Genomic DNA, 20,590 nt, shown 5'->3' on the forward strand with positions numbered 1-20,590 from the left:
CGACACAGCGTCTCCCGCGCTTGAAAATGGCCCACAGCAATCGCGACGACTTCGAGCACCAGCTACAGATCAGACCGGCAGCACAAACAGACACATTCGAGGTGGTGTATCCGCCTTGGCACCATCCACATCAGAAGGCAGTCAATGGAGCCATCATGTTGGGTCAATCGACCCTCGCGGCATGTCAGACTGTGCCAGAGGGATTCACCGTACATGCGCTCCACGCTCATTTCGTGAAAGCCGCGCCAATTGGGTCAACACTGCACTACGAAGTCGAACGAGTCTCGACGACAACGCGGACAGCCTGCCGAATCGTCCGAGTGATGCAAACCGGCATTGTGAGAGTGCTTGCGACGTTCAGTTTCATGAAGCCATCAAAGGAGGATGAAACCCGGCAGCCATTCGACCATGTTCCAGAACCCTCGCGGGATACACTCGAAGCAGCGGCAAGACCGATTGACCCTGAGCTTGACGACGCGGACCAAAGTGCACCTGGTAGTAAAAATAAGTCGAGAGCTCCAGAGGGATGGCCTGCCTCTACTCCGTATCCTGCCGTGAGCAACCAAAGACAAGAGGTGTCGCACGACGAGAGCATCTCGAAGAGGATCTATCGCATCAAGATGCGGACACTTACGCCCTTGTCCTCACCGGCGGCACAAACCATGGCGACCATCTTCTTCTCAGATTTCTATGTCCTCGATACGCCTCTTTCCGTACAGAATATACCTTTTGGAATGCATCGCATTGGAGATAAGACGAAGAGGCCGACGAGGTCTGCCTTGCGGAGCTTTGCGACTTTGAATCACTCCATTCACTTTGTTGCGTCGAGTGGATGGGATGTACATGATGGACTTTTGATGGAATGCGTGACTGAGTGGGCGAAGGGTCGACGAGCGGGTGTTTGTTTCAACCTGTGGGATGCAAGGGGCAAGTTGGTTGCAACGGGGGAGCAGGAGGGTTATTTTTTGTTCAACGAGGCTGCCAAAGGAGAGACGAGTAGAATGTAAGGCATGGATGATAGGGTCAGACCTCTCAGTCTCATGCGACCCGGGTGTCTTCTTTCCTGGCAAAACATTGTTGTCATTCACCTCGCCGTCGACGCCGAATTTGGCTAGCGCGGCATCATTTAAACTTTCCGATTGCTAGCGAAAACCCTAGATTCATCACACGAAAGTACAACTTGTCTCCTTTCTCGCGATCTCACTCGCATCGCCATCGTACCTACATCTGCACATCTGTTACATCGCCCTGACGACCGGACTGAATCGAGGACGAAGTAATCCCAACGAGGAATCCGCAGTCGCCACTGCTGTCAGCGCGTCCCACTCGCGGAGCCGGACCTGCTTCTCCCCCCGCCAAACTCCCACCAAGACGAAAGGGACTCCAACCAAGTCAAACCATCGAGGACCCTCGAACCCAGCGGCTAGTCTGGTTGTTTCCAGCGGAAGAATTATTGCATCGCCCACGCCTGGCCCTAGCCAGATCATATGCGCCCCAACGTCAGACATCATCGAATCGGAAACCCGCGACTGCGAACTACTGAGCGAACAAGTGCTCGCACACGTCCGGTATTCCCCATGCGCACAGGGGCGTCGAGGCTCGAACGCGGGCGACTGCAACCAGGTCGCCGGCTTGTCGGGCCTTGAGACTAGAGAATACCTCATGTCCTCCTTCTCAAACACCGTCATGAACCGTCTTCTCGGAAGAGACCTATTCTCCGCCGCATACTCTGAAGATAAGACTGTAACCCCAAGGAGTGCTTTGAACGAGACGGCTGGAGTACATGAGCACCACCTCAGAGCAGTCAAGGCTTCTCAGGCCTGCAGAACGCCAACATCGGAGCGGCGAATCCGTCTTGTGGGCGAAGTATTTTGAGATGGCGAACTCTCCCTTGCCTTTTGTTGGGCCGTCTCGCATCACGATAATGCTCTGGAGGGATTGTTCGGAACGATTGTTGTGTTGACGGGTTTGGAGTGTCTCCACGACCGTGCAGCAGACATGCTGGGGAGTCCGGGCTCAGGGGCGTCAGCATTCACACGAGGCAAGGCAACTACCACGGCGAGCTGTTGTTGAGAGAGCCAGCTGCGAGGCAAGGCGGTTCAGACGGCATGGCTTGAAGTGCTGGCTTGCAAGCCTGCAGCCAGACGGTTGCTTGTGTGACGCCAGGTACAAACATCATTTGCACGGACTGAGCAGCGATGCTGTGTCACTGAGTCGATGTCCCAAGTATGTGGGAAGTCTTCCCCCGCGATCTCGTTAATCGATATGCTATGGCAGGTAAACGTTCTGCTGTGACACCTGTCTTCGTCATGGACTCGGAATGCTGTGGAATGCATGCGAAGTTTGGTTCCACTACCTCGCATGAACAGAGACTCACTGCTCACTTCAGCTGCTTCTGCCGGGATTTCGTCGGATTTGCTCGCTCACTGCGAGTGAGCAAGTTACTGTCCGACATTGACAACCAAAAGGCTGGGCATCGTCGTCACTCTCGCCGCCAACGCCGCCGAGCAGAATGGATGGAGCGGACTAAGTTGGCCAGATATTGTTTTCCTGCCGCCTCCACCGGACCACAGCCTTAACTTCGCATCTGTCGACCCGCATCGTCTGAGATTGCCCATCAGCCAATCGCATGTTTGGAATCGCTAGTTTCAGAGTCCATCAGAGCTCTCTGCTTTCTGCACATGCGGGCTCTAGCGCACTTGCTGTACGTCAGAGCGACAGCGTGCCATGTACGTCTGCTGGGGCATCATCGGTCCGCAGCACTACTTGCATGCATCTGTGGTTGTTGCCACGACCGAGTGCAGCACTACCAGCGTATCATGCACAGGAGGTCCGGCGGTCCGTGACGCTGGCTCAGCGACGGGGTTGTAAGAAGGTTCATGCACCCTGCAGCTGGCCATTCTCGATGAGAGTGGCTTGGTTGTTTGGACTGCAAGATGACCAGTGTGACGGGAGGCTGGGTCGTCACAGCGGCCCTGTCAGCCAGGCAATAGCTCGTAGTTCTGGGACCACCACATATACCGTGAGGATGTGGCACGCTCAGAGTCTACAGGCGTAAGAAGAGGCGTCTGATCTGCAGTCGGGGTACCACCCGTAGAGACAGATGTGGTGAAGGGCCTGGCCGAGATGCGATCCCTTCCCGTTTCTTATACGGAGAATACTGCCCCCGTCGCTGCGCAGTCCACGTTGTCTTTGACCGACATATGCAAGAACAGTATCGCACGTTGCAAGCGAGTCACTGTGACAAATGTGTCTCGTGAAAGGTGCAGCGCGCAGAAGGAATACATGCGTGCTGGGCATTTCGAGGGCTTTGTGTGCGATGGTGGCCAAATTCCGCGCCTACTCCACTCATCCTGCCAAGCAAGAAGTCAGAACAGAGCTCGAAACTTCCGGACGGGCCTCGCGTGGAGATAGCGGACAGATGATGGCGTGCACAAGCTCCAACGACAAGCGTCACTGCTACTGCACGACATGACCGCTTGATGGCCGTATCTCGATGTTAGCGACAATGCTCGTCTATCTACTGACACTGAGCGAGATCAAGCCACCACGTCGCTTGCAGTCCCGCCTACAAGTCGCACCTGGGAGGAGTGTCTGACAAATATTGGCTGCAGAGGAGCGCCACTCTCTTCGCAAGTGGAACCGACTAGCTTTAAAATCGGAACCTGGCTTGCATAAGGCTATCCGCCGGCTCGATAGACTTCGACGATGGCATGGGCGTAGCGGGGACCGTCACTAGCGGGCTTCTGGCCCATGCAACCACGATCTTACTGCCCTCTTCAAGTACTTGCAGTGCTGGAAGGAAGATGGCAGGCAGATAGTCGCTGGATGCTGCATGCCATCTATTCTTCCAAATGAACCGCATTCGACCGATCTGGCGTGTGCTCGGTTATCGTCGGATCGAAGCGAGTGCTATCACACTCATCTACCACTCTTTGTCCATTCAATCCGCTCGAGCAGCCCAGCTGGATGCTTGCAAGATGGCTGTGGCTCAGGCCTGCCTCGTCATCAGTAGAGGGAGGCAATACATTCTTACTACTGACTGGGGCTGTCAGCGCCGATCACGACCACGCCACCAGCACCTCTCCGCGACTTCATCTCCACTGCTCTGCAGGTGTGACCACTGCTTCCTTGGGTCGAGAGCCAGGTGCGTGGACCACAATGCAGGTACTGTCCAGCTTTTCGCAACCCGGTACTGAATGAAGAGCGAGATCCCTCGCTGGCGACGTCTGCAATGCAATGTATCCTGCATGCGTGCTATAATTTACCTGGCCTCTTCCGGCTGACGGTCACGCCGGCTACGCCATTGCCCACAGATTGCATCGCATCGATCATCTTGGCTCATAGCGGACCGTGTATGCCGCCTGCTTTCTCCTCTCCTCCTGCGTTCTTTGCGCAGCGCAGTAATTGGGGACGCGGTGGATGGGACTCTCGTGCATACGTTCCCCCGCCATTGTTGAGATCGCGGACATGGTAGTATTCATGCAGCAGGGAAGGTGCAGGGGGACAATCTCTCTCGAGACTACTGCGATCTGCTGGGTCGATTGCTGGTCGATGCCGCGATGCGGCCATTTCGGTGATATACCCTTTTCTTGGAAGTGGTTCCTGTCCATCGGTTATACTGTCATCCGGACGGCTGGACTGTCGAGTACCTCCATATAGATACTCGAGTGTCTCTCCCCATCATCGCGTACCACCTCCAACTGTCCAACTCAATTTCCCACATCCAAGTCGCCTTTGTTTGTGTTGACTATCATCATACACCTTGGAGGCCCGCGTCTTTTGTTATCCCTATACACACACAATACCCTGGTACTATCATCGCGGCCCATTGCAACGTCTCTACCATCACGACAAGATACCGCGCGACGCACACGCAACGGTATACACAATGAAGCGAGACTATCAACGTATGCTTGACCAAACTCCAATGCCACTGAACATGGACGGCATCGCATACCACGACTTCACCTCAGGACATTACTACTCGCCTCCGTTGCAACCGCCTCAGCAGATCCTCTTCAGCAACCCCTTCCCAGCTCAAGGCGAATACGTGTCTGAAGGCTATATCCCATCGTCTGAAGCCGGATTCTACGCAGGCCCTCGCTCGCTCTCGGAACCTTTCATCCATCAACCAGGCGACTCGTTCGGTCAGAGCTCGAATAGCAGTGTCTCCTCGTCGTGCAGTGTCTCGATTGCTCCAACGACCCCACCGCCTCCAACGTTCAGCAGTGGTCCGACTAAGTTTCCCGCTGTCCCCATCACGCCCAGTCATCATGTGCCGAGACAGAAGGCGAAGAGGACTGCGACTGTGAGTAGATAGCCTGAGACTAGATCGAAGTTAAGTCACTTACAGAACCCTAGGCCTGCGAAGAATGTCGAAAGCGCAAGCAGAAGTGTGACGGTGAAAGCCCTTGCCAGGCTTGCAAGGAGCAGAAACTCGACTGTCGCTATCGCGAGGTCTCGCCTACAAAGTACGCATCCCATCACGCATTACCATTTTTTATCCACAGTGTCTAACAATCCTACTTCAACAGGAAGGACAACTCTATTGAACGCCTCGTTGCCCTCGTCGAAGGCAGCTCGAAGTCTATCGATGCCCTGAACCAACGCCTCGACGAGATGAACGCCATGATGCGTGTGATCCAAAACCGGCTCAGCCGTTGCTTCCAGTGCGGATCGAAGGTCGAACTGGAGACGGGTCATTGCAACTCGTGCCAGCCGGTTCAGTGTCGCTTGTAGACGGTACGTAACTATCCCCGTCATGGGGGACTTGAACGGTCGCTGATTATAATACACAGACCTCATCGACCACCTTGACGCGTTGATTGACACAACTACCACGTCTCGACCCGCACAACAACAGCTACAAACGAAAAAAGAGCACATACACGTACTGTCTCGTTGAGACGTGCGTTTTCTGCATTTGATACCAGGAGGAGATCTGCCAGTCAGGAGGCGTTTGGGTTTTGTGCTCTCATTTTGGGAAAGATAAAATGGGTATATGCTTGTAGACTTTCTCTCTCGGATGTCTGATGGGTTGTTCCTTGATGTACTACTATCTATCTATGTCTCTGTACTTTCGGATATCTCATTGACGCTCAAGAACAATGACAACACACTGACCGACACTTCACACTACACGTCGTTCGCTCTATCAACTTGCTTGCCTGCCCGCGGACAGAGTCGGTGAAGCTGGTCGACGTCAGACCGGTACATTCCTACCCAGAGTTGCTACACACCCTTCCTGTTGTTCCTTGTCCCTACTTCCCTGTCACGACTCCTGATCCCGACCCTCTTCACTGCCCCAATCCAGTCCTCGCAAAACACCTTCACATATCATACTCTCCACTTGCATGGAATGACTGTACTATCGAAAGTCTAGCCCCATCACATCACAGCATGGTCAGCTATTGGCCACCGGTGACTCCGTGTCTGCCCTCCTGACACGGCAGGGCGATGGTTGCAAAATCCGGCACCCGCCCAAGCGCCTTGCAGATTCCGAGACGAATCTTATTGTTTGCTTGCGCTCTAGGTGGACGTCTGCCCCTGATGATGAGTACAGTACTTCGTACACTGCCGCCTGCGGACGGGAGGGTCTTCTCTATCGATCCTTTGGTGGCGTTTTGTGCCGGAGTTGAGAGGAGGCGAATGGGTGATGTGGTCAACTTTGTCTGTCTGCCTGTTTGCCTTGTTTGCCTTCTCCTCTCGTACGCTGGTCAGAGTTGCGGCTGCGTCGTCAGCCACACGTCGACCATGTCTATGAGAACTGGCTCGAGGTTACGGAGAGGTTTGTTTCCGAGACGGGTTTGTGTCGCGTAGTGTCTAGATTTGCCATTCTGACGACCATCGTCCATACTCTTGAAGAAACCCAAATGCTTGAAGGCAGGGTCCTCTCTTTCGACTCACCGGTCGCTACCACCCCCATCCCTGGGGATACGGTACACCATCAACGCCCAGCCTTGTCTGGAGATGTGGTTGCAAACTTTCCGTCCAGGTCGTGGTTTGAAGGCGGACGATGTGGCAGACTCTGACGTCTACTGCGCTATCCAGAGAATGCAAGAGCTCCGAGATGATAGCCATGGTGTCGATGACTGCTGTCCAGTCGATTATCTCCTGCCATTTGCGGAAAGTTATAGGCAGAGCGCCGACATACTGTGCTGGGAAGAAGAGGTTTGGAAACCACTATTGCTTCGACCAACCTCCCGGACCAGTCAATGATTCGGAGATTCGTCCGATGCTGCAAGTGCATGGGATGTAACACTGTGTTGTTGCATGCGAGCGCAGTTGTTGGAATGCCTCCATTGGTTGAGCATAGCCAGTGTTGCCTGCTGCTGTCCAGGGGACGACGATTGTCTCGGACACTCCAGCAGAGGATTTTGCTTCGTCCAAAGGACGTTTACAGCCGTTGGCGGCCGCACCGCTGGAGACGAAGAAGATCTGGGCGTTGTGGTTTCACGACGCAGGAAGTCGGACAAGCTCTCGGACCATATCGACGTGCTCCCTGGGTAGGTGCTTCAGAGAGACTTTGAGGTCAACCTGTCATTCATTCTGGATGATGTGGGCTGTTGTGTTGAGCAGACGACGGCATGCTGCGACGTCCGGGCTGAGACCAGGCTGTTCGATCTTCTCCTGGACGAAGGTCGTTTTCTTCGAGCTGAACTTCGCCGCAAGATGTATTGCCTTTCATTGAACTGAGCTGACGCTCTTCGGCATGTAATTACGATTCCGGCAAGTGATCTCATCGACCGACCCGTTTCGAAAAGGCGTGTTCATGATCTATGATCTAAGTGCCGCAGTCGTGGTTGTGAGTACGACGAGCTCTGCAACGCCATCCCCGGATATTGACGGTCTTGCTGTGATTGAGACATATCAGCATCCATCTCATCCAAGACTCGTCGCATTCAAACTTCAGCGGTATCCTCGCTGGGTTCTGTCCCGACCAGATGCTGTGGAATCTTGCTAATCGATCCACATTGTAGGTAATTTTCACGGCGTGGTTCACTTCGCTCGGACTATGACCGCCCTGATCCTTGAAGGCTGGCATCAACGAAACGACGCCGAGAGAGTCGCAGCCCTTTGCCCAACACATCGTCGCCGTCTCCGGTCCAGATAGCCCATAAGATGCCAGAGCGACATCGCAAGGCTGCTGCATTTTCACTGTCGGGCTTGACAACATCCGTAGAACCAGAAAGAGCGAGTGGGTGGTTGTCGAAGACGATGATGATGCCCTTCTGGGATGGAGCAGTTTGGAATTATCCACGATTTTCCTCCACAGTCGGTGCCGGCATGGATGGAACGAACTCGTTCTTCGTTTCTGTTGTGTAAGGCTCGATTTGTAATTCCCACCACAAGAGACCTGACACTCACATGTCGCTTGAGAACAACCTCCGCGCTGGAGGGATTGAACGTCTCGCCATTCAAAGACACGATTCTATCGTCTGCACCAAAACTGTTTTTCGAAACCCGATTCAATGCATTGATAGTCATCAGGGTCGAAGTCCCCGATCGTGCCTTATTTACAGAGACCAGCGCCTTAATCCTGCGTCTTGTAAGGGCAGAATGTGCTGGTTGGAGAGGTTGGTAGCCCTCCTCGTCCAGTAGGCGTGGCGGCGAGTGGGCAAACTCAGGACAGCCATACTCGATGATGAGTTAACAGAGGGAATGGGCGACCCCAGCTACTCCAATACGTGACGCCGTTCTCCAGTGAAGATGAAGTATAGTTCTTCGATAGCAGATCGACCGGCTTTCGTCTTGAACAATGTTGCCCACAATCGATGGTGGAAAGCAAGTCGAGAAACACCCACTGGCCAGAGGTCCCTGACGAGCATAATTGCAACACGACCCCATCCCAAAAGACCTGTAGATGGCGTACCCCGGGTGTCGACTCCCTGCGAGCCCTGTCCAGCAGTTTCCAGCTGCGACTTAGATCCGGAGCTGTTCTAGGAAATGGGTGGGCACCTCATAGCGTAAGCATCTGGCGAAGCAGCATGCAATAGCGACCATGTGTTCCCGATCTGTTCAATGGTGTCCAAAGTAGCCTCTGCTATGTGGCTTTGGAAGCATACGGGTTGGCCCTTCTCTCATGCTGTTATTCGGATAAGCTCGTCGCCTGAGTCTTGGTACGGACACTGAGGGACGAAGGAAGTTGCCAGTGCAGCAGGCAAGCGTTGTCCTGTTGAGGCTGTCGTGGATGACATGGTATCCCTGTAGAGGAGGATTGATGGGGTTGATGGGGTTCGGGGATATCGAGGTCTGTCTGTACAGTCAGCGCAGAGCTTCGGCGACATGGCGAGCAGCTGCCATCAACCCTTAGGGCTGTTCTTACCACATTGCCAGCTGCTTAGGATGTCAGCTGTATAAGAATTGGAAAAGATCTTGTCTGATAGAAGCAGTCTTTGGCTAATTTTAAGACTTAAGACTGAGTTCTTCCAATTCGTGTCTAACATTCACTTCTCTTCTCCCGAGATTTACCCCTCTTCCGACTAGCGAAAAGCACAGATCCCTCAACATCAACTCTGTTCTCCCACGAAATTATGACCATCGCAGCTCCTCCATCTATCCTTCTCCACAGCGGCATCTTGCTCCTCCACGACGAGAACGACGATGTACAAGTCGTGCGAGACGGGGACATCCTCATCACCAACGGCATCATCGCCAAGATCGGCCACGATATCATATCAGTTTCGGACGAAACCATCGAGGTGATCGATTGCAGGGAGAAGATCATTTCTCCGGGGTTCGTCGATGCGCATCATCATGTGTGGCAGACGCAGTTGAAGGGAAGGCATTCGGATGATAGTTTGTTGGATTATCATCCGAAGGGTAAGTGGTGCTACGTATTGGGTTGCTCGCAGGCATGCGATGTTGATGATTGATCAGGGAACCTGCAGTACTTCAACTACACCGCGGAAGATGTCTTTTGGGGAGAGCTGGGTGGGCTGTTGGAGGCGATCGATGGCGGCACTACCATGGTTGTAGACCATGCACACATGTCTCTCAGCCCAGATCGAAGTACATCAATGCCACTGACCGACATGATCCGAAGCGGCTGACTGGAGACATAGCACTTGCCGGCTTCTCAGCCACACTCACAAGTGGAATTCGATCAATCTTCTGCCCGAGTCTGGTCCCACAAATCAAGCGTTGGGATAAAGACGGCTACGAACTGAGCACATCCAAGCCGGTGCCTGAGTTCTTCATGCCACAAATCAAGTCTCTCTGTGAAGATGTAGCGAAGGAGTCCTCCAGCGGCAAAGTCTCCATCGGCTTGGGCTTTGATGCCTGGTATATTCCCAGGGAAGACACAATCTCAATCTTCCAGGAAGCTCGAGGTGCTGGTTGCAAGTTCATCACTTCTCACTGGCGGAGGAATAACGTTGCGGGCAGCGGTGGACATTCTGTTCCCGCGACATTGAAGGAATATGGGCTGCTAAGACCGGACATTCTTCTCTCACACGGGACTGGATCGACTGATGAGGAGTTCAAGTGGATGAAAGAGTCCGGATCAGTGGTTTGCATGACCCCTGCGACGGAGTCCCAGATGGCGCATGGAGAGGTTGCTGGCTTCAGAGAGGATGTGATTGGGTGTTTTGGGGCCGATTGTGAGATCATCATTGAGAAGACCATTGATTATCAAGAGCTTACACTCACTAGGCCATTCTAACAACCACGCCTCGATCCTGCACGCCATGCAAGTCGGTCTTGCAGTAGCACGATCGCATCGTAACTCCCGAATCATGTCGCAAGGTCGCTTTCCAAGACTCATACAGCCTACTACGCAGCAAGCTTTCAACTTGGGGACCATAGCCGGTGCTCGAGCGCTTCGAATGGACAAGCAGATCGGGAGTCTCAAGGAAGGCAAGCAAGCCGACATAGTCATCTTCAGCACCGACAGCCCCAGCATGACTTGCGTTGTGGATCATGATCCCCTTGCTGCGGTGGTTCGTCATGCGAGTAACGCTGAGATAGAGCATGTCTTGGTGGGTGGAAAGTTCTTGAAGAGAGATGGTAGGCTTTGCGATGTTCAGGTCGAAGCAGTCAAAGGATGGGAGTCAGGGCTGGAGGATAGCACACTGAGCTGGAAGACCGTGGCTGGGGAGTTGAGGAGAAGTCGCAGAGATATTCAGGCCAGAATTGCTTCATGTGATGTGAATGCTGCGAGGCGGAAAGTGATGGAAAGCTGGGGGTTCACGGGAGGGGATGAGGTCTTCATGTGATGCAAAATATACTTATTAGGTGAATGAAAGGATATAACTGGCAGATGATATTTGCGTTCTGAAATATGCAGAGAAACAATTGCTTTCAGGAGACAATAAATGTTCAGATGAAAATGGTGAAATCAGAAGCAAGAGTAAACATTTAGGAGCTAACTTTATATTTCTAGGTGCCTGAGGCAGAAAACAGCTCGAGCGCGGTGCGTCATTGGCTGAAGCTTATTTTGAGCCGCGACAGGGATGCGGCGCTGCGGACCCTTGCCCGCTCAGCTTTAAATCAAGCTTCCACTTCGAACGCCGACCTCGACACAACCACCACCACTACCAAACACAAACCACGACTCCTCACCACAAACAACAATCCGACAACTACCACAAGTCACCCGCATATCCGCGGCATCACCCTCACCGTCACCCTCCACCACCGACGCATGAACACACCTCTCGTCCTACCGCCGGCACTCGCGTAGCTGCCACCACCCGCACCCCACCACTCAGCACATCCAACATCCCACCCACCCACACGCCCACCATGGCTGCCAACGCGGACAGCATGGACCTCGACTTCGACGACGATGCCGAGATCGCACGCATGAACGCACAAGCCGCCGAGATCAACGCGGTACGCAGCTGAAAACCGTCCAATGGCCCCGAGTCCGAGTACTGACCGAGCATATGATAAAACAGCTTCCCGACTTGGCGCAAGAGCAAGTGAATGACATGCAAGATGTGAATGGCGTTGAGGAGGGAGCCGAGGAGGGAGAGGTGGCCTCCAGCGAACCTGTCGCGACCAAGATCTACATTGAGGTCTCGAACGACTACACACTGACCTCCCAGGACCTGAGCAACCTCGCTCAGGACACCTACTACAGCGACGACTTCCGCGCCATCGAGTGGATCAACGACACTTCTGCCAAGATTGCCTATGCCACCGCCCACGCTGCCAACGAAGCCTTGATCAAGCTGTCCGCCGAGCCTGCCAATAGCCCACTCGACCTCCGCCGTGCCGTCAAGCTGACCACCCATTCTCACGTTGAATTGTTCGTTAGACAGGCCGTGGTGACTGACATGAAGGAACCAGGTGCTGCCAAGCGAAGCAAGTTTTACGATGCCCACCCAGCCTACCGGCCAGATCACTCGTACCGGGGCCGTGGACCCAGACGTGGTGGATTCGGCAGAGGAGGACCACGCCGAGGTGGACGATATGGCGGTAACAGCCGTCCAGGTTCAAGAGAAGGTCCTGAGTTCACCGAGAACCTATACGATGACGACGAGGCTTCTCTTGCAGCGAGGCGCGACTCCCAGAACAGGCGCGAGTCCGAGGGAGATCTCTTTGCGGGCCGACGCCGAGAGCCACGCCGTCAAGAGGAAGATTTGATGGCAGGCAGAAACACTGGACGCCTTCGTGATCGTAGCGCATCGCCATTGAGAGATGGTGACGGTCGATTTGGTTTCAGCGAGGACCAACCGCGGCGTCAGACAGCCCGTCGCCGCACCCCACCTCCACCACGGCACCGTTCCCGCGATGACAACGAACAGTCTCGGAAGTCCATGCGCCAAGACCTGTTCGCAGGCAAGAAGACCTCGACAGCTCTCACCAACGGTCAGAATGGCGATGCGACGGAGCTCTTTCCATCGAAGGTGTCCAGAGGCAAGGAGCTATTCCCCGAGAAAGTTGGCCATAAGTATGAAGACGAGGACGACAGTGACGCGAGCAGAGCGTTCAGCAGTTTCAACTTCCGCAATCAGAGAGCTCCTGGTTCATACGAGCCTGCAAGCCGCGCTGCCCAGAACGGACGCAACCGCAACGGCACTGGTCAGCCTGACCTCTTCGCTCGTGGCGGACCTGGTATGTCGCTCAACGGATCTCAGGGTCGGTTGAAAGATGACTTCGACGGCGGTATCAGCATCAAAGGCGCAGGCAATGGATTTTCAATCCGCGGTGCCAGTCAGGAGGCGTTGAACAGCGACGACCTCTTCCCCAACAAGAAGAAAGCGAGAGATGCGCAGCGGTGGCAGGGAGGCTTTTCCTAGGACGACGAGTTCCCAGATGGCGACCGTTCAGCTGACTTGCACACGGGGCTGGATGGCACGTATGACGACGGCTACTACGACAACGAAGGCTCCTACGACAACGGCGGCTCATACGACAACGACCGCCGTGATTCTGCTGGAGATGGCGGTGATTCTTCTTGGGACAGCTATGGGCGCCATGATCAGCACCAGCACGACCAGCCTCGTCAAGTAGTCTGGTCTGATGGATATGTTGATGTCTCATACGAGCAATGTGAAGTCGACGAACCTCTATCGGAGGAACAAGGCAACGGCGATGATTATCAAGCTGGATACGACTCTTCTCAGTACAACTACTCGGCTCAGGACGACCAGTACGACCAGCCTCGTCAGGTAGTGTGGTCTGATGGATACGTTGAGGTCGTCGACGCCCTCTCTGAGCAACGAGGCAACGGCGATGATTATCAACATGGATACGACTCTCTTCAGTACAACGACTCGCCTCAAGACGAATACCCACTTCAAGAGGAGTACCCACTTCAAGAGGAATACCCCCCTGAAGAGCAATACCCACTTCAAAACGAGTACCGAATCCAAGACGGATATCATCATCAAGGCTACAGCGATGACTACTACTACACCCACCAGCCCTCTAACTACGATGGCGGCAACAGCTATGCCTAGGACTCCCCACGCAACCTCCCCCATTATCCAACTACTCCAGAGCGTTTCCCCACACCGCCGACCTCCAACCCAGTCCACGAGAGAGGCGACATCGACAGGTATCGTCCAGGAACCGACGCAAACGCACGCGGCGAGCGTGACCGGTACCGTCCACGGCAGCAGCCCGACACCGGCTACTATCGTCCACCAGTCCACGCTCCAGGCGGTTGGATCGACAAGTATCGTCCAGGCGATGCCAGGTGCTGATTTCTTTCCCTCTCTTTCTCGCGACCGCACACATCTCCACTCTTTCCGACAGCGACGGCGTTGGAGGAACATGGGCTTGGCTTGACTTTTTTGATTTCTGTTTTTGCATTGCCAAGGACATGGAAAGGATGAGAGAAACCAAAAGAGGATAAGAGAAGATACCCCCACGGATGGAAAGACACAAGACACGCACACATACCTAGACAGCATAGCGAGCGAGATGGCAAGCGAAGCTTTTGGGCCTCGCATCGCATATCGCAGATCGCATGGGCTGTCAGAGGTGTACAGCGAAAATTAGAAAATTGTATGTATTAAGAAAAGAAATCTCATTTTCGAGACACAAACAGGTTTTCACAAAATTTTCTCTTGTGAATTTCAATTTCAGTCTTCTCGTACCAAAACTACCTAACTACCGAATTCCTGATGATTGGGGGTATCGTGCTCAGTTTTCTCTTTTTCCTTCACCAAAATTGAAAAGTGGATCCATGCTCTCCAAAAGCTGTCCGTCACACATCCACCAACAAGCATTCTTCCTATTCCACCACCACCAACAGCACAATTCCAATCTCTTCTTTCATTTCCGTTCTCACTCATGACTGACCTGACCTACTCATTCCTTCTTCACATCCTCCACGCCATTCAAATCCACCTCCGTCGTCCCATCGGCGTCCAACTCTCTCCAATCACTGCTCCTCCGACTCACACTCAACGCCGTCCCGCCCGTGCTCGTCTGGCGGAGGAGGGAAGGGGTATTGACGGGACTGCCAATGCTGCCGGGGATACTACCATTCCGCGCATGGCCCTCCGTATTGCCCACCCCGACGCTCCTCAGACTCGCCACGTCTCCTCCGCCGGCATTGAGGGATTTGGCGTCGCCGTAATCTGAGCGGGCGTAGACGCCGGTGATGGAGGCTTTGTCTTCGTCGCGCTTGAGGTTGGAGATGGAGCGGAGGGATTTGGCGTCGCTGGCTTGGGCGGGTTTGGCGTAGTAGGAGTTGCGCTCGCTGGTGAGGGCGGAGGAGACGAAGTTGTCGCGGACTAGGCCGGACGAGGAGTAGACGCTTGCTCGTTCGGCAGCGGCACCCGTGACGGAGTGTCGTGGTGGTGCCTCGCTGCTGGAGCCGACGTTGCCGCTCAGGACGCTCAGAGGGAGGGATTCGCGGCTGCCGCCAAAGACCGAGCTTGGCGCCAGAGCGCGGACTGACGCGTCCGTGTCCATGCTTCTCCTGCGGCGCTTAGATGAGGAGGCCAGTGTCAGGATGCTGGCGTTGTCGGTGAGCAGGTTGTTGGCGGTCGCTGAGTTGTATGTGTTGGGCGGGTTTTCGCCTTGCAAGTGGCGTGGAATGGCTGAGGCCATCGAAGCTGAATGCGAGGGCGAGACAGGATACTGATGGCTGAAGTTGCTGCCCATGGGCTGGCTCTGATGGTTGTGGGCGCTGTTGTGACCAGAAACCCCGTTCGTGCCGGCCGGAGCTGGATTCGAAGTGGACTGGATCGTAGTCAAAGTGGTGGCTAGGGAGTGCTCGCTCTGGTTGGGCGAGCTGAAGGTGCTGTTTGCGCCGGCACCATCCATGCTACTGAGAGCACCGGCGCCTGTGGTGGTTGTCGCCGCTCTACTATGACCAGCATCGCTGTGGATCGTCTCTGGGTTGGTGGCCAGAGTTGGCGCCCCGCTCTTGTTGCTGTGACTCGGTCCGTCGCGGTCCTGTCCAGCGCTGGGAGGCAACGAAGCGAACGAACTGCTGTAGTGGTGTCGCGAAGAGTCGCCAAAGGAAGGCTGGCTTGCCTGTTGCTGTGGAAGCTGGCCAGACTCGGGGTATGGGTTGTTCTTGCCAGGCGCGTTCTTCTTGCTCTTCAAGGCGATGCCCCCGCCATTGGACTTCTTGCTGTTGTTTGCCTTCTCATGCTGGTCACTTCCCTTGATCCCAAGCTTCCTGATGAAGTTCGCGAACGGCTTGCGCTTCATTGGCCGCTCTGTGGGATGGTAGTTAGACGTGGAGTGCTTGCCAGACTGTCGCAAGCGTTGGGGAGTCAAGACTTACCAGGCGGCCGGCTTGCAACCTCAGCAGTGGCCATGATTGCGTGCCCCTTTGCTGCGTAGGTTTGGTTGTTCGGCGATGCAAGAACAAGCAAATGCAGCAACTTCCAAGGTTCTGGGGTGCGTCGGCTTTGTCCGGCAGTACAGGGAGCAAAGGAGCGTGAAAGCTGGAGGTGCTCGTTCCGCAGGGCTACAATAAGTAGTGCTCGCAGACGCTGACGGGCGATGGCAGGGTTGGAGGTTTGTCGAGGCCTCCTGCTCCTGGTGGTGACCTGAGGCGCAAATGAGACGGAGATGAGACTCGACGCGTGTCGCAACCGTTGTGGTGGCTGATCGCGTGGCTGTTTGGGGTTGAATCAAAAGATCAATCAATTCTCCAGCGAATGGTTGATGGGTTGCGTTGGTGGTGGTTGGCAGAGGTGGTGTTGATGCGCGTCTTCGCTGGCGCCGTGGACGAACAGCGAAAGGGACGGGCATGCTCCCACCCGCGATCCCTGCAGCTGGTGACGTCTAAGGTTGCGTGCCGACCCGCTGCCATCTCCACATTACCCCTTGCGCAACGTCCTCTTCCTTCCCAACTTCACTCCACCAACTTCAAACACCAAGCGCAGCCAATATCTTTACCTACCAACCGAAGCTCCCCGTGGTGGCTGTCAAGGACGTCCAAACCGACACCCACATAATCAGCGATGAAGGCCGGCAGACTCGAGTGCAATCGGAGAAGAAAGCGGCGGATGCCACCATGAACGGCTCTATCCCTGAGGAGATGAGTTCTTCAAACGTCCAGCGAATTCTACCCCTGAGTGCCGACGCCATATCTCAAATTCACTCCTCGAAACACATCACGTCCCTGGAAGGTGTCGCTCTGTCCTTGTTGGAGAACGGTCTCGATGCCGGAGCCACCAAAATCAGCATTACCTTGGATTGGAGACGTGGTTGTTGTACTGTCGAGGACAATGGCATTGGAATTCCTGCTACCGAATTCGCCGAGAATGGTGGTCTTGGGAGGATGTACTGCACCTCAAAGCGTGCCCCGGTTGGAAGTCAGTCAGACGATGTTCACGGCTCCAATGGCATACTCATTGCTGAGCTCGCGGCCATGTCTTTGCTGAGCATTACTTCGAGCCGAACTGGCAAATCCGCGTCAATCACCATTCACCAAGGTAAGGTTCTCACTCGCCAGATTCCAGGTCACCGTGCATTGGACACTACGGCCTCTTGTGGGACCAGCGTCGTGGTTAAGGATCTGTTTGGAAATATGCCCGTCCGCGTGAAGCAACGCGCTTTGGCAGATGATGATGCAAAGAGCCATGACAGGGCGTGGCAGGAGCTCAAGCGCGGAGTTGTTGGCCTGCTGCAGGCTTGGACGAGGCCATGCTCAGTGCGTGTGCAGGACGCAAACATCGAATCGAGGACCGTCAATCTGACAGGCCAGCACCATAGTGTGTCAACTTTGCTGACTGAGAGGAGCTTGCATCGGCTCCGTGGCAAGAGCGCAGCTTCTCACTATGATCTTCGAGATGCCCTTCCGATGTTCTTTCAAGCTGGACTCGCGCCCACCGACAGGCGACAACGATGGGTTCCCGTAGCAGCTCAGTCTGCATCTATCGCCTTGAAAGGTCTCATCTGTCTCGATCCCGCGCCTACCAAACAATGTCAATTCATTTCCGTTGGCATACGCCCTTGCAGTCCAATGTCTGGTCAGACTGCGTTTCATGATGCAGTGAATAGAGTCTTCGAAAACAGCAGCTTTGGTATTACAGAAGATGGTATCCAATCGGCTGGAAGTGAAACCCCACAGAAGACGAGGGCCACTGCCTCTGGGGCTCAACAATCCCACATCCGCAGAGGGATTGATCGCTTTGCCATGTTCAGCTTGCAGGTGAACATTACCGGTCGAAAGTCTGGGGCGGGTGTGGTTCCGGACGAGATGAATGAAGCTTCTCTGACAGCGATAGCGGATGTTATGACTGCCGCAGTTCATGCTTGGCTCGAGAAGAACCATTTTCGACCACGGAAGCGTCGTAGGCGTGACAAAGACCAGGCAGAAGCATCATCAACTCGTTCTACTTCTGCTTCAAGACCGGGTTCTGCACAGAGCGGCTTACTGGTCGATCCCTCCGCTGGTCAATCATCTCGCGACAGGGAGCAGAATGTTGAGCAGTTCTCGGGAACTCCAGCCGCCCTTCACTCCACTTCAAAGAGGCGGAAGATCGTTGACTTGTCACTGAGACCTGTCTCTCAACAAGGACCATCAGCTACGCTCGGTCAGCCCAACACCTTGGATCAGCCCTTCCTCAGCAACATCAGAACAGGGATGATTCGATCTAGGTCTGGCGGATATACTGGTCACGGAGGCACAAAGGTTTCCGAGACTGCCTCTAGTGATCAAGACAGAATCCGGCATTTAACGCCACGAACAGAGCCCCCACAGACGGGTCTGACACCAGAGACAATCGAAGTTGGAGCGCTGAACGGTCGGCCACAACCCTCTCCCGTTGAGAGTTCTGCTTCAAATGTCCGGCCTACCGTGCGACACTCACAAAGTAGTCAGCTGGCCTCAAGTGACGCGTTCGGCAGTATTGACGATGCTGAGCCAACTGCGCTGGGAGACGGCTATCTGAACGACATTAAGGCAGCAGATCAGGCGCTATCCCAACCAGAGGATGCAGGCGAGGATGCAGATGTTACTTGGACAGACCCAGTCACAAAGCAAGTGTTCAGCGTCAATGCAAGGACTGGCGTGGTGTTGCCACTGTCGAAAAGCACGGACCTCACAAAACCGAGTGAGCAAGACGTCGTCCACCAGAGGCAGCGCGCAGGCATTGATAACACGCTTTCCTCTGCTGGAAGACCATTGAGTCTTGCTCGGAGGAAGGCTCTCGTGGATAAGGATGGAGACAGGGAACTCGGTGATGAGAACGAAAAATGGCTCCTACGATTTCTGCGAGAGTGGAACAATCCAGTCTTTGCTAGGCAGCAGGAAGAACCTATTCCAGCCGCATCACTTCATGGACCTGGTCTGCTGGAAACGGATGAGCGCGAGGGGCGCTGCTCGCATGGGTCACATGGACGGCACGCTCTCAACCGAGACGGTCTTCAAAATGCTGGGACCAAACTGTCCAAGGCTGTCCTTGACCGAGCAGCCGTCATCGGCCAAGTCGATCGCAAATTCATCCTTTGTAAATTGCCTGCTACACAAAACGATACGAAGGAAACTTTCGTCCTGGTCGACCAACACGCTGCATCCGAGCGCATAATCCTCGAGGACCTCTTCGCAGAGCTGTGTGGCCCTAAGGGACAAATCAGGAGGTCCAACTTGGAACACGAAACCACAAAAGCCAAGCCCCTGCGTTTCCAAGTCTCTTCCCAAGAATATGACCTTTTGCGGCAATACCGCGCTCACTTCGCAACCTGGGGCATTGTCTACACACTCTCATCAGGGAAAGAGCCTCTCGGTGCCGAAACCTCCTGCATCCTCAAGCTGTCCCACCTCCCCACCCTCATCGCCGCTCGCTGCGCCAGCCTCCCTTCCCTCGCCATTGATCTTCTTCGCTCCGAACTGTGGGCCCTGGCAGAGGGCTCGAAGAAAGCTGTCATAAGCCTGCCATCCAAACAGCAGGGCGCCTCAGACGAAGACACTTCGCCCTTCTGGCTCACTCTTCTTCCACTCATGCCTACAAAATTATTGGAGATGCTGCACTCCCGCGCCTGCCGAAGCGCCATCATGTTCAATGACGCTTTGAGCAAAGAAGAATGCGAGGCTTTGATCGAGAAGGTCGCAAAGTGTGCATTTCCCTTCGTCTGTGCGCACGGACGTGTAGCTATGGTGCCTGTGCTGGAGCTGGGGGAAGAAGAAGGACTGAGTGCCAATAGTCACGAGGGTCTGCTGAGTCGTCCGAGCGAGCGGCATAGCGATGAGGTCGGTGTGGAAAAAGAGTCTATATGCAGCGCCACCGCTCTGCAAAAATGGCTGTAAAGCTAGCCATGTTGCTGTCGCTCCATCGAATGACTTCTATTCCACCGCGTCCAGATATGCTCTTCACGGGCTCAGGGGCAAGGCATCGACACTTGGTCGGGTGGATGTGGCTGTTGTATGTTGTCTGGCCGTTTGGTCGACAGCCTTGTTCCACCGTCTTGTTGCATGGATACTGAACGTTGATGGGCAAGGCTGTTGAGGTGACGTGTTGCAATTAGCTCGGGATGTCGTTTGGAGTACATCTAGGTATCCAAGAAGATAGAGAAGAGAGCCGAAGCATGTCTTTTTCAAGCATGTAGAAGCGTATTAGCAAAGTCAAAAATAGCTAATAATCAGGTACTAACAAGCCAAGGTACCTTATGATAGGTCCTGTCGATTACTGTATCGTTCCGAAGCACGAAGAGGCTGAGGATC

The 20,590-nt window shown here is 54.5% G+C and overlaps 7 protein-coding genes across 7 annotated transcripts; 5 read left to right on the forward strand and 2 right to left on the reverse strand.

The window, feature by feature from the left end:
* Positions 1 to 26: 26 nt before the first annotated feature.
* Positions 27 to 1,007, forward strand: M409DRAFT_29801 (uncharacterized protein; the record flags this gene model as incomplete). Its single annotated transcript, XM_033809630.1, has 1 exon — positions 27 to 1,007. The coding sequence occupies one exon, from the start codon at positions 27 to 29 to the stop codon at positions 1,005 to 1,007; it is 981 nt and encodes a 326-aa protein (XP_033660691.1).
* Positions 1,008 to 3,842: 2,835 nt separating this feature from the next.
* Positions 3,843 to 4,335, reverse strand: M409DRAFT_60568 (uncharacterized protein; the record flags this gene model as incomplete). Its single annotated transcript, XM_033814524.1, has 3 exons — positions 3,843 to 3,997; positions 4,044 to 4,229; positions 4,269 to 4,335. 3 exons carry the CDS (start codon positions 4,333 to 4,335, stop codon positions 3,843 to 3,845), a joined length of 408 nt encoding a protein of 135 aa, XP_033660692.1.
* Positions 4,336 to 4,891: 556 nt separating this feature from the next.
* Positions 4,892 to 5,742, forward strand: M409DRAFT_29802 (uncharacterized protein; the record flags this gene model as incomplete). The annotated part of the gene is made up of 3 exons (XM_033809631.1): positions 4,892 to 5,311; positions 5,365 to 5,474; positions 5,538 to 5,742. 3 exons carry the CDS (start codon positions 4,892 to 4,894, stop codon positions 5,740 to 5,742), a joined length of 735 nt encoding a protein of 244 aa, XP_033660693.1.
* Positions 5,743 to 9,536: 3,794 nt separating this feature from the next.
* On the forward strand, positions 9,537 to 11,219 carry M409DRAFT_37858 (uncharacterized protein; the record flags this gene model as incomplete). Its single annotated transcript, XM_033810812.1, has 5 exons — positions 9,537 to 9,825; positions 9,883 to 10,014; positions 10,068 to 10,223; positions 10,305 to 10,604; positions 10,657 to 11,219. 5 exons carry the CDS (start codon positions 9,537 to 9,539, stop codon positions 11,217 to 11,219), a joined length of 1,440 nt encoding a protein of 479 aa, XP_033660694.1.
* A 529-nt stretch (positions 11,220 to 11,748) lies between these two features.
* M409DRAFT_60571 (uncharacterized protein) lies at positions 11,749 to 13,913 on the forward strand (the record flags this gene model as incomplete). The annotated part of the gene is made up of 3 exons (XM_033814525.1): positions 11,749 to 11,838; positions 11,904 to 13,065; positions 13,267 to 13,913. 3 exons carry the CDS (start codon positions 11,749 to 11,751, stop codon positions 13,911 to 13,913), a joined length of 1,899 nt encoding a protein of 632 aa, XP_033660695.1.
* Positions 13,914 to 14,769: 856 nt separating this feature from the next.
* On the reverse strand, positions 14,770 to 16,235 carry M409DRAFT_60572 (uncharacterized protein; the record flags this gene model as incomplete). The annotated part of the gene is made up of 2 exons (XM_033814526.1): positions 14,770 to 16,133; positions 16,202 to 16,235. 2 exons carry the CDS (start codon positions 16,233 to 16,235, stop codon positions 14,770 to 14,772), a joined length of 1,398 nt encoding a protein of 465 aa, XP_033660696.1.
* A 704-nt stretch (positions 16,236 to 16,939) lies between these two features.
* M409DRAFT_70840 (uncharacterized protein) lies at positions 16,940 to 20,176 on the forward strand (the record flags this gene model as incomplete). Its single annotated transcript, XM_033818916.1, has 2 exons — positions 16,940 to 18,284; positions 18,882 to 20,176. The coding sequence occupies 2 exons, from the start codon at positions 16,940 to 16,942 to the stop codon at positions 20,174 to 20,176; spliced, it is 2,640 nt and encodes an 879-aa protein (XP_033660697.1).
* Positions 20,177 to 20,590: the final 414 nt, after the last annotated feature.

Source organism: Zasmidium cellare (genome assembly GCF_010093935.1).
Source record: "Zasmidium cellare ATCC 36951 unplaced genomic scaffold M409scaffold_55, whole genome shotgun sequence".
Taxonomy (NCBI): Eukaryota; Fungi; Ascomycota; class Dothideomycetes; order Mycosphaerellales; family Mycosphaerellaceae; genus Zasmidium; species Zasmidium cellare.